Below are 13,442 nucleotides of genomic sequence, written 5' to 3'. Positions count from 1 at the left end.
ACTTTGTGTCACAGTTAAAAGCACTGTGAATGCTGGCGATCTGAAATAAAATCTGAAAGTGCTGGAGAAGCTCGTCCAGGTTGGGTAGCGACTGTGGAGAAAAGAGTTAATTTTTGAAGTCCGATATGACTCTTCTTTGGAATGGTGAAGGTAAGAAAAAGAATTGTATCAGACTTGAAAGTACCTTCCTCCTGAACCTATTAAAATAAATTCAACCATACCAAATTAAACAAAACAGTATCCTTAAACTGCTGCATCACTTTTAATTGTTTTTATGCATGCTTAATGTACAAATAATGTTCAACATTTGAAGTACCATGACCGATGTAGCATATGGCTAATTTCTGGGACACATTTTAATTACTTGTTTACTTTGTACAGGATAACTTATCAATGTATTTTGTTCCTTAAGATAAATAAGTTATAGTGTGTACAACCCAAACATGAGTTAGCAGACACCTTAAAGAATATCAAATGTGGCAGAAACAAAAACAAAATGTTGGAGAAACTCAGCAAATTCGACAGCATCTGTGAGGAGAACAACAGTTAATGTTTTGAGTCTAGTGATCTTTGACAAAGGGTCACTGGACTTGGAATGTAACTTCTTTTCTCCACAGCTTCCGCTGGTCTTATTGAGCTTCTCCAGCACTTTCTGTTTTTGTTTCAGATTTCCAAACCCTGCAGTTCTAAGATATGATAGGCATGTCAGAATAATGATTTATTGTACATGACGATAGGTAAGGGTATGCAAGAACAAATATTACAAAAGCTACAAACTAATGAAATATTCACTTTTGTATTTTTGTGAAAAATCAATAATAGTAATCTAATGTGGAAGTATAGCAACTTCTTTTAGGACTAAAGCAAAAGTATTGAAAGACCAAGAGTCACCTATACTTTTCACAGTAATGACAGTTCAGCCTTGTCTCATGAGAAATTAACTTGATTTTACTTGAATTTCAATGCCAATATATTTAATCCAGTCTTACAGAAATATACACTATGTGTATATACATTTCCAGCACTAGGTATGGTGGTATGGAAAATACACATACAGACCTTACTGTACCATACGTACAATCACAAAATAATCAACCTTAGAAACTGAATATACAAATACCATACTACACAAAAGGCTTACTTTATATAAAAGTAGTCATGAAGGTTGCACACAAGGAAAGAGTTGTGCAATCATAGGTTGCTATTCCGCCATGCTGAAGATCAAGAATACCCTGGGTATGAAATAAAAATAATTTAAAACCCTATGTATCCCTGACTGAGGTAAAATATCCTGTTTTAGTTCGTTACTAATAGAATATATAGAAGTGTTTAAAAATGCATACAGTTTAAAAGATTTTAGTGGCTGCTACTCATGATGTACCTGCAATTTAAACAGGCCATCATTTAAAATATATATTAAAAATTCTGAAAACGTACATAGCAAAAAAAGCATCATTCGATAATTCAGAAAGACCTGCTCTGTGAAGTATTTTATGCATTGAAAATAAAGTGTATAAATGGGCATGTTTAGTTTAAACTAAACTCAAACTACTGATGCATATGCTGATAAATGTAATTTGAAGGACAGTCACAAAAGGAACTTTATCTTGGGATGCATGCAGTTATAGCCCTCAGCAGTAAACTGGGAATGCTAATAATTACACTAACCGAAATATAATAGCTAACCTCAGTGGATGACAGAATTGTACATCTTGACTGCAAGTTGGTCTACCATGAAAGTGTTAAACAAGATATGCAAAACTCAGATTGTGTTTTTAAAACCACCCAGATTAAAAAAAAACTGAAAGGAGCTGCTCAGATTATGCAGACTGAAATTTATCCCAAATGATTTTGTTTCTGTAAACTAGCTTTTAGTAAAATGAATGTTGCAATGAAAACTGTCAAATGCTATAAATGTTTCAGAAAGAAATATGGAGGTGTACTAAAGATTTAAATGTTTTTAAATATTAGTCATTCCAAGTAAGAGTGCAAGTAAATCATCTTTGCATATCCTGTGTAAAGTTAGTTTTATATTTTACCTTAATTAAAAATTTCTTGCCAAAGATTTTCCTTTGACTTCAGACTTTGCACAAACTCTAAAGTTAAACTTATACTCAAAGAAAAGGCAGCTCTATCAGTACATTTACTTATGAATTTGTACTTCTATTAAAAAATAACAATAATCTATAGAATAAATGACAGTAATTTGGAGCCATAAATATTGCTGATTATCAGTTACAGTACCAGGATTACAAAATATAGAACATCTCTTTACAAATACAAATTTGTTATCTTTATGTTACAACCATATACAATTTCTCTAATTTGTAATTGAAGGAAACTACTTTTAATTAACTTTGAAGGTAAGATGAATGCCATTACTGTTTCCAATGTAGGTTGACCAGAGTTTTCTTAACCAGAAAATTAGGTTTTCTCTCCACAATAGCAAATGATGCAGTAAGACAAAAATGATATATCCTATGTAAACTCTCAAAATATTTCAGAAAAAAACATTAATAATTTTGTACTTTTCCATACCCCCCTAAAAAAAGATATTTTCTCAGATCTGCTAGGATTTTAAAAAGCTATTGAGAATGGTTCATATTTGCATGAAAAAACTTGAAGTGAAAAGATATATTTGATAGTTTCAAATCTTTTGATATGCTAACACTTGCTTTCATCCGTAAGTCCAAGTGTATTTCTGAGGTAATGACATCTGTCATCTTTGATTGCCATCACCTTTTTAATAACTTCCCTTTCACCTTATGCACTGTCACAAAAAATAATACAGTGCTTTGTTCACCATTATAAGTTGTATGACATTCTGACCGAGGAAAAATGATAGCCTTGAATGGTAAAAATGTGGCTTTACTTCATCTTAAGATTTTCGCTCCTTGGTCTTCAATGACTTATTTGCTGTTAGATTTTGACTGATTCACACTTATTTAGAATGACCATGTGCTGATCATATCACACTGCTGTATCAGACAATAAATGGAGGTTATAGTATCAGATTGCCATCAGTTTGGACCATTGTGCTATCACTTTGAAGAAACTCTACTGGTCACTTCGTCTGTCTAGTGCCGTAAGAATTCCTTGACTGTCAGGCACTTCCATCATTTTTATATAATTGAGTCTATTAAATGTATGCTATAAAGAGGTGATGCATATCATTTCATCACCTAGGTCCTCTTCATATATTCCAGTGTCTGTCTCCTCATCACTGTATCCTGGGTAATAATCTTGTAGTTCATAGTCAGACCTGTTTCTAACAGGAAACACATCCCCACTAGTTCCATTATGAAGATTGCCATTTAATAAATTGCTTGCAGCACTTTCCATTTCATCAATGGTCATATCACAGGCATCTGCAAGTTCATGTTTAGTAACTGAAACAAATTTTGGATCTTTTGCATATCGGCCAAGACCTTCTGATATTAGGACCTTATAAGTAGGAGAAAAATAATGTAATTATTAATCTGGTGAATGCAACAATTTTAATATAAAAAGTTACATCAATTTAAGCATTTAGTCATGTTCCAGTGTATTTTAATAGGACCCAAGATGATATACATTAGAAGTTTTGAGAAACTCAAAATTGAATTAAAATAATAGAAACATTTGTCAGGGAAATGTTAATGTTAACTTAAGATCCTCTGATTGCCCAAGTATCACTTGCTGACTGATAGTAGGCTTCCAAACTGTGCTTACCAACTTCCACGTGGAACTGTTCTCATTAATACCTTTCCTTATAATTTAAATAGTAAATATGGGAACCAGGAAATTGTAGTGTCAGGAATTTTGGACAAAACCTCATATTTTTCCTTTTCATAATTGGAACACTAACTCCTCTTGATTTTATAAAAGTGAAGATATCTTTCACTGAATTAAAACAAAATGTTAAAGATTTTAGGAGATATTTCTACTCAATTTTTTCTCTGTCAGATTGGGATATCTGATTGGCATGTATGAGTTGGACCAAAGGGTCTGTTTCCATACTGTATGATTCTGACTCCATCAGTCAAAATTTATACTAATTTTATCACTAATAGTTTGTAAGAGCAGTAGCGCTGAGGCTTAGAGAAGAATGGCCCGAGAGAAATTAAGATTATTTGATTTTAAGGGCAATGTAAAGATTCAATTTAAAGGGCTAAGTCATGGAATAGGAGTTCAAGGCTTTGGTATGCTCCTCCTGCTCTATGTGGAAGGTTAGACATATTTCTGGTGCCCGGAACCAGAACATGTGAAAGAGAATCCAACTGCACTTCCTGGAAGCCTGAATTTCTGAGCTGGAGCAGCTGTTGAGGATACTGTGGAGCATTCATGAGGTTGAGAATATTACAAATAACCACTAGGCATACCGAGAGCATTACAAGCCAGTGCAGGAATCCCCTGTGGCCATTTCCCTGCAAAACAGATATACTGCTTTGAATAATTGTAGGGGGAATGGTCTCTCAGAGGAAAGTAGTAACACCAAATTCAAGGTATCATGGTTGACTCTGCTGCATGGGAGAAAAGGAATGTATGTGCAAAGGCAATAGGAATAGGGGACTCAGGTGTAGGGATAATGGTATGTTGCCTCCTGGGTGTGAGAGTTAAGGATGTCCCAATACAGCTTCAAGGGGTGAAAAGCCAGTTGTCATTTGTATATGTTGATAATGAAGTCATAGTGAAATCCTAAAAGCACAATATAGGGAGTTAGGAAAATTAAAAAGGTATAATTGTAATAGTTTGATCAGACCCTAGGATTGCTGTCTCATTACAGAAAGAGATGAAGGGTGATGGTTTGACCTGAGAGTCACCATGCTTGAGGTGAAGAGAGAGAGTCTTTCATGGTAACCTCAGCCAGTCCAGAAATTGAACCCACGCGGTCGGCATCACCATCCAGCCACTCAGCCAAGTGAACTAAAGTAGAACCTCAATGGCAGTAATCTCAGGATCTCCAGTTATGCCACATGCTAGTCAGAGTAGAACTAGCAGGATTGATCAGCTGAAAATATAGCTGCAGAAGTTGGGACGGAGACGGGATTTAGATCCCTCCGATATTAGGCCCAGTTCTGGGGGAGATGGGGCCAATACAAGCTGAACGAAGTTCGTTTTGATAGGACTGGAACTGATATCTGAGGGCGGGTATTTGTCAGTGCAGTTGTGGAAGGTTTAAACAAAAATGGCAAGGGTATGAGAACCTAAACAGGGAGACAGAAATGAGTGCAAAATCAAAGACTGAACGGAAAATATGAAAATTGACAGAGAACTCAAGGGCAAGAGTCAAACACAGGCAGAGTGCAAAATGAATGTTAAATAGATAGTTTTAAGGCCTTGAGGCATAATGCATGGAGCATTCACAAGAAAGTAGAGAAATTAATTGTGTAATTAGGTATAAATGGGTATGATATTGTTGGAATCATGGAGACTTGGTTATTCTGCAACTAGGAATGGGAAATAAATAGATTGGCCAAATGAAATCAGTAACACTGTCAGGAGGAGGAATTCCTGGAGTGTATACGAGATGGTTTTCTGGATCAATGCATTCAAGAAACAACCAGATTGGCAGGGGGGTGAGAACCGGAGCTATGGATTAGATGATGGAGTAGGTAGTGAACAGCCAGATACAGCGTGCAGAGAGTCTGTGAGGAGGGATAGGGACTTTATGGCAAAGGTGCAGTCAGTGGGATGGGTTGAAATGTGTCTATTTTAATGCAAGGAGTATCAGGAATAAGGGTGGGACTTAAAGCATGGATCAGTATTTGGAACTATGATGTTGTGGCCATTATGGAGATTTGGATATCACAGGAGCAGGACTGGTTGTTGGATACTCCAGTGTTTAGATGTTTCAAAAGGAATGGGGTTGGGGGGGAGGGAGATAAGAGAGGTGGAGACGTTGCATTGCTAATCAAGGTTAGTATCAGAGCTGCAGAAAGGGAGGGTTTGTCTACAGAGCCAGTATGGGTGTAAGTCAGAAACAGGAAAGGAGCAGTCACTTTGTTGCTATTGGGGAGTCTGTAGAAAATTCCCAATAGAGACACAGAGGAGTAGAGTGGTAGGCAGATTTTGGAAAGGTGCAGAAATAACAGGGTTGTTGTTATGGGTGACTTTGACTTCGCTAATATTGGTTGGAACCTCCTTAGTTCAAATAGTTTGGAAGAAGATGATTTTGTTAGGAAGGGTTGTGTGCCCAGGAAGGGTTCCTGACTGAATTGGTAGATCGGCCGGCTAGAGGGAAGGCTATTGGCGCTTGGCAATGAACCATGGCAGGTATCAGATCTCTTTGTGGGAGAGCATTTCAATTATAGTGATCACAACTCCATGACCTTTACTAAACTCATGGAGAAAGATAGGAACAGACGATATAGGAAAGTATTTAATTGTGGGACGGGATATTACAAGGTTATTTGGCAGGAACATGGTGTTCTCAGGGAAATACATGACAGAAATGTGGCAGTTATTTAGGAAGCACTTGCTGATAGTGCTGGACAGGTTTGTCCCACTGAGGCAAGGAAGGGATGGTAGGATGAAGGAACCTTGGATGACAAAGGACATGGAACATCTAGTCAAGAGGAAGAAGGAAGTTTACTTAAGGTTGAGGTGGCAAGGATCAGACCGGGCTCTATAGGATTGCAAGGTAGCCAGGACGAAACTGAAGAATGGACTTAGGAGACTGAGGAGGCATGAAAACACTTTAGCGGAGAGGATTAAGGAAAACCCTAAGGCACTTCTACACTTATGTGAGGAACAAGAAGATGATCAGAGTGGGGGAAGGGCCAATCAGGGATAGTGGAGGGAACTTGTGCCTGGAGTTGGAGAAGGTAGGGAGCTCCTTAATGAATACTTTGCTTCAGTATTCACTACTGAGAGGGACTTCGACATTTCTGACAACAGCATCAAACAGGCTGATATATTAGAACTGGTTGATGTTAGGAAGGAGGATGTGCTGAAAATTTTGAAAATCACAAGGATAGATAAATCCCCTTGACCAGACAGGATATACCCTAGGTTACTACAGGAAGTGAGGGAAGAGATAGCTGCACCTTTAGTGATGATATTTGCGTCCTCAATGTCCACTGGAGTGGTACCAGATGATGTGAGGGTGGTAAATGTTATTCCCTTGTTCAAGAAAGGGAATAGGGATAATCCTGGGAATTACAGACCAAGTCAGTCTCATGTCTGTGGTAGGTAAAGTATTGGAGAGGATTCTGAGAGACAGGATTTATGATTACTTGGAAAATCATTGTTTGATTAGAGATAGCATGGCTTTGAGAGGGGCAGGTCATGACTCTTGAACCTCAATGAATTATTTGAGGATGTGACAAAACACATTGATCAAGGTAGAGCAGTGGAAGTGGTGTACATAGATTTCAGAAAGGCGTTTGAGCCTACCATGGGGAACCTTATCAATGAGAAAGTAAGGAGGCATGGGATACAAGGAAATTGGGCTGCCTAGATATAGAATTGGATTAGAATGGTGCTGGAAAACAGTACCCTTCCACTGACACACTCATTCGTTTGGCTGAACTGTTCCTCACCCTCAACAATTTCTCCTTCGAATCCTCCCACTTCCTCCAGAACAAAGCACCTGTATGGGCCCCAGCTATGCCTGGCTCTTTGTTGGATATGTAGACAGTCCATCTTCCGTAGTTACACCGGCACCACTCCCCACCTCTTCCTCCGCTCCACCTCGAGCTCCCGTTGAGGAGGTTGAGCAGTTCATCAACTTTACTAACACATTCCACCCCGACCATAATGATGGCAGACTTGACAATGACATTTTTTACAAACCCACTGACTCCCACAGCTACCTGGATTACACCTCTTCCCACCTTACCTCCTGCAAAAATGCCATCCCGTATTCCCAATTCCTCCGCCTCCGCCATATCTGCTCCCAGGAGGACCAGTTCCACCACAGAACACACCACATGGCCTCCTTCTTTAGAGATCGCAATTTCCTTTCCCACATGGTTGAAGATGCCCTCCAACGCATCTCATCCACATCCCGTACCTCCGCCCTCAAACCCCATCCCTCCAACCGTAACAAGAACAGAACCCCCTTGGTCCTCACTTTCCACCCTACCAACCTTCACATTAACCGCATCATCCGCTGACATTTCCGTCACCTCTAAACGGACCCCACCACTTTTCCACTTTCCACAAAGACCGTTCCCTCTGTGACTACCTGGTCAGGTCCACGCCCCCCAACAACCCACTCTCCCATCCTGGTACCTCCCCTGCCACCACAGGAATTGCAAAACCTGCGCCCACTCTTCCTCCCTCACCTCCATCCAAGGCCCCAAAGGAGCCTTCCACATCCATCAAAGTTTTACCTGCACATCCACCAATGCCATTTATTATATCTGTTGCTCCCGATGCGGTCTCCTCTACATTGGGGAGACTGGATGCCTCCTCGCAGAGCGCTTTAGGTAACATTTCTGGGAAATCCACACCAATCAACCCCACCACCCCATGGCCCAACATTTCAACTCCCCCTCCCACTCTGCCGAGGACATGCAGGTCGTGGGCCTCCTCCACAGCCGCTCCCTCACCACCCGATGCCTGGAAGAAGAACGCCTCATCTTCTGCCTTGAAATACTTCAACCCCAGGGCATCAATGTGGATTTCATCAGTTTCCTCATTTCCCCTCACCCTACCTTACCCCAGTTCCAACCTTCCAGCTCAGCACTGTCCCCATGACCTGTCCCTACCTGCCAATCTCCCTTCCCACCTATCCGCTCCACCCTCCCCTCTGACCTATCACCTCCATCCCCACCCCCATTCACCTACTGTATTCTTTGCTACCTTCCTCCTCCCCCCCCCACATTTATCTCTTCACTCTGGAGGCTCCTGATGAAGGGCTTTTGCCTGAAATGTTGATTTTCCTGCTTCTCGGATGCTGCCTGACCTGCTGTGCTTTTCCAGCATCACTCTAATCTGGTTTACAGCATCTGCAGTCCTCACTTTTGCCCTGGATATAGAATTGGCTGACCCATAGAAGACAGACAGTCATGGTATGTTGTAAAGTATTCAGTCTGGAGCTTGGTGACCAGTGGTGTTCCACAGGGATCAGTTCTGGGACCTCTGCTGTTTGTGATTTTTATAAATGACTTGGATGAGGAAGTGGAAGGGTGGGTTAGTTAGTTTGCTGCTGACACGAAGCTTGACGGAGTTGTGGATAGTGAGGAGGGCTGTTGCAGGTTGCAATGGGACATTGACAGGATGCAGAATTAGGCTGATAAGTGGCAGATGGAGTTCAACCTGGAAAAGTGTAAAGTGATTCACTTTAGAAGGTTAATCCTGTATCCTGCATTCAAATTCAAAGACAGGGTTCTTGGCAGTGTGGAGAAAGAGAGGTATCTTGGGGTCCATGTCCATAAATCCCTCAAAAGTTGCCACCAAAATTGATAGGGTTGTCAAGAAGGCATATGGTGTGTTAGCTTTCATTAGCAGGAGATTGAGTTTAAAAATCGTGAGGCTGTGCTACAGTTCTGTACAGTCCTACTTAGACCACACTTGGAATATTGTGTTCAGTTCTGGTCAGCACCTTATTATAGGAAGGATGTTGAAGCTTTAGAGAGGGAACAGAGCAGATTTACCAGGATGCTGCCTGGACTAGAGGGCATGTCTTGTGAAGAAAGGTTGTGGGAGCTCAGGCTTTTCTCATTGGAGCGAATAAGGATGAGAGGTGACTTGATAGAGATGTACAAGATAGCCAGAGACTTTTTTCCCAGGATGGAAATGGCTGTCACAAACGGGCATAATTTTAAGGTGATTGGCAGGTTTAGAGGAGATGTCAGAGATAGGTTCTTTACAGAGAGTGGTGGGTGCGTGGAATGCATTGCCAGCAGAGGTGGTAGAGTCAGATACATTTGGGACATTTAAGCGACTCTTGGATAGGCATGTGGAAGATAGTACAACGAAGGGGTTATAGGTTATTCTGATCTTACAGTAGGATAAAAGGTCGGCACAACATCGGGGGCGGAAGGGCCTGTATTGTGCTGTACTGTTCTATGTTCCTACTAAAGAACAGCTGTCCTAGCCTGGGTATTGTGTAATTACGAAGGAATAATTAGCGAACTAGTTGTGTGAGGCTCCTAATGGGAAGACTGACCATAATACAAAAATTCTTCATTGAAGTGGAGAGGTGATGTAGTCTGTGATTCTGAGACTAAAGTCCTGAATCTAAATAAAGCAAACTTAGGTGGTATGAGATGCAAGTTGGATATGATAAATTGAGGGACATTCAGGGCGGCACGGTGGCACAGTGGTTAGCACTGCTGCCTCACAGCACCAGAGACCCGGGTTCAATTCCCACCTCAGGCGACTGTCTGTGTGGAGTTTACACATTCTCCCCATGTCTGCGTGGGTTTCCTCCTACAGTCCAAAAATGTGCAGGTTAGATGAATTGGCCATGCTAAATTGCCCGAAGTGCTAGGTGAAGGGGTAAACGTAGGGGAATGGGTCTGGGTGGGTTGCGCTTCGGCGGGTCAGTGTGAACCTGTTGGGCCGAAGGGCTGTTTCCTCACTGTAAGTAATCTAATCTAAGTAATTATTTAAAGGGATGACAGTGGATTGGCAATGGCAAACATCTAAAGATTGCATGGATGAACTGTAACAATTGTTTATCTTGTCTATTACATAAATAAAACAGGAAAAGTGAGCAGTCATGGCTAACAAGGGAAATTAGGGATAGTATTAGATCCAAGGAAAGGAGCATATAAATTGGGCAAAAAAAACAGTATATTTGAGGATTGGGGAGCAGTTTAAATTTCAGCAAAAAAGGACAAAAGGATTGGTTAAGATGGAGCTTGGGAATACATACAAATTGTTTGTAAAAGTTTCTATAGGTATTTGAAGACAAATGCAAGTTTCTACAGACATAAACAGGTGTTATTATAGAGGGGAACAAAGGGATGACAGACCAATTAAGTAAACATTTTGGTTCTATCTTCACAAAGGAGGACACAAATAGTGCCCAAAAACATAGGGTCAAGTGACAAGGATAACTGAGGAAATGAATAATGGTAGGGAAATGCTGTTGGGGGCCGGCACAGTGGTTAGCACAGCTGCCTCTCAGCGCCAGGAACCTGGGTTTTATTCCAGCAATGGGCAAATGTGTGTGTGGAGTTTGCACATTCTCCATGTGTCTGTGTGGGTTTCCTCTGGGTGCTCTGGTTTTCTCCTACAATGCAAAGATGTGCAGGTTAGGTGAACTGGCCAGGCTAAATTGCCCGTAGTGTTCAGGGATATGTAAGTTAGGTGCATTAGTCAGGGGTAAATGTATAGTAGTAGGGTAGGGCAATGGGTTTGGGTGGGTTACTCTTCAGAGGGTCGGTGTGGGCTTGTTGGGCCGAAGGACCTGTTTCCACTCTGTAGGGACTCTATGATTCTAATTGATGGAATTAAAAATCGATAAATCCCCGGGACCGAATAAACTACATCCAAAAGTACTTAAGGAAGTGGCTTAGAAATAGTGGATGCATTGCTGTCATCTTTCAAGGATCTATAGACTCTGGAAAAGCTTCTATAGATTGGAGGGTACATAACCTTACCATTTAAAAAACGGAGTAGAGAGAAAACAGAGAATATAAGAGTGATTAGCCTGACATCAGTAATAAAGAAAATGCTGGAGTCCAAGAATAAATGGCTTATTAGCAGAGCACTTGGAAAACAATGACAGGATCATACAGAATTGGCATGGTTTAATGAAAGGAAAATCAGGCTGACCAGGGGTGGGGAACCTGCAGCCTTAAGGCCACATGTGGCCTTCTAGGCCATTGTGTGTGGCCTTTTGAATGAATCCAAATTTTGTAGAACAAATCTTTTATTTTTTATTAATATGTTTTTTGTCATCCTTTATTATTTTTATTTTAATCTTAAAATGAATGTATTTAAAATACCAGAGAGTAAAAGAAAATTCAACGAAATAATCCTCACAGACTGACCGCCACTATTAAAAAAATGTGAATTTTGAAGAATATTTAATGGAATTTTCTTGGATGCGGCCTTATTAGATTATGAAAAGGTTTCCCACCTCTGGGCTAGACAAATCTTTTTAAAGATTTAACTGATAGATTTGACAAAGTGGAAGCAGTAGATGTGATTTACTTGGACTTGCAGAAATTTCTCAATAAGGTCCCAAATAAGGGATTAGCGTATAAAATTAAAGCACATAGGATTGGGGGTAGTTTATTGGTAGGGATAGAGAAGTGTTTGCTTAATAAACAAATTATAGGGATAAACATGTCTTTTTCCAAGTGGTAGACAGCGACCACTTCATAAAGTGAGATACTTCATAAATCAGTGAGATATTGAGAGTAATGAATTATACTCAACAAGTCTGCACCAAACAAAATCTCCTCTAAATCTCCATTAATCCCACAAGTGGGGCAAATGGTGATTCTTGGGGATGGTAAAACTGACAAATGGAGAGAAACTGGATCAGTTAGTATATTCACTGGAGTTTCTTTTGGGAAGGTTCATAGAAACCTATAAAATTCTAACAGGACTTGACAGGGTAAACATAGGAAGGATGTTCCTGATAACCATTGAGTCCAGAATCAGGGATATAATGTCAGTCATTTAAAACAGATGAGGAATTTCTTCACTGAGAGAGCAATGAGTCTGTGGAATTCTCACAGAAAGCAACTGACACTAAAACATTGAATGTTTTCAAGGAATTAGGTATAGTTCTTAGGATTAAAAGGATCAAAGGGTCTGGGGAGAAAGTGAAAACAGGGTATTGAGTTGATCAGTCATGATCCTAGTGTATGGAAGGGCGGTATGCCTATTCCTGCTTCTATGTTCTATGTTTCTATGTCTACCCTCTCAGGTACTTGTTAAAGATCCCGTGGAAATATTTTGAAATGCTGGGGTCTCTTTCACAGAATATGAAAATGACCTAATAATCTATTTGCCTCTCAATCAATATTATAAAAACAAATTATCTGGTAATTTTCACAGAATGACACAGAGGGTATCAATGCATGAGCAATAGAAAGACAATACTTTCCACAAACAACCAATTGCACTAGGTGTTCAAAAGCTTTGACTTAAGGTATGAGTTTTAGATAAATGTGAAGGGCTGCATTTTGGAAAGGCAAATCAGGACTTATACACTTAAAAGTACGGTCCCGGGGACTGTTGCTGAACAAAGAGACCTTGGAGTGCAGGTTCATAGTTCCTTGAAATTGGAGTTGCAGGTAGAGAGGATCATGAAGAAGGCATTTAGTATGCTTGCCTTTACTGGTCAGTTATTGAGTATAGGAATTGGGAGGTCATGTGGCCATAGAAGACATTGGTTAGGCCACTTTTGAATACTGGCGATTCTAGTCTCTTTGCTATTAGAAAGGATGATATGAAACTTGAAAGGGTTCAGAAAAGATTTACGAGGATTGGAGGGTTTGAGCTACAGGGAGAGGGTGAATAGGCTGGGGCTATTTTCCCTGGAGTGT

The 13,442-nt window shown here is 40.3% G+C and overlaps 1 protein-coding gene across 6 annotated transcripts in view; it reads right to left on the bottom strand.

The window, feature by feature from the left end:
* Positions 1 to 256: 256 nt before the first annotated feature.
* The window catches only part of LOC140483762 (voltage-dependent L-type calcium channel subunit alpha-1D-like), a 600,966-nt gene continuing 587,780 nt past the window's right edge, over positions 257 to 13,442 (bottom strand). For all 6 annotated transcript variants that reach the window (XM_072582290.1, XM_072582291.1, XM_072582293.1 and 3 more), the window contains one exon: positions 257 to 3,444. In XM_072582290.1, the coding sequence (XP_072438391.1) occupies positions 3,151 to 3,444 (294 nt within the window). In that variant the 3' untranslated portion in view covers positions 257 to 3,150. The remainder of the gene's footprint in view (positions 3,445 to 13,442) is intronic.

This window comes from Chiloscyllium punctatum, chromosome 12 (genome assembly GCF_047496795.1).
Source record: "Chiloscyllium punctatum isolate Juve2018m chromosome 12, sChiPun1.3, whole genome shotgun sequence".
NCBI classification, from domain to species: domain Eukaryota; kingdom Metazoa; phylum Chordata; class Chondrichthyes; order Orectolobiformes; family Hemiscylliidae; genus Chiloscyllium; species Chiloscyllium punctatum.
The sequence above is the reverse complement of the archived record's forward strand: the minus strand, read 5'-3'. Positions and strand labels throughout refer to the sequence as shown.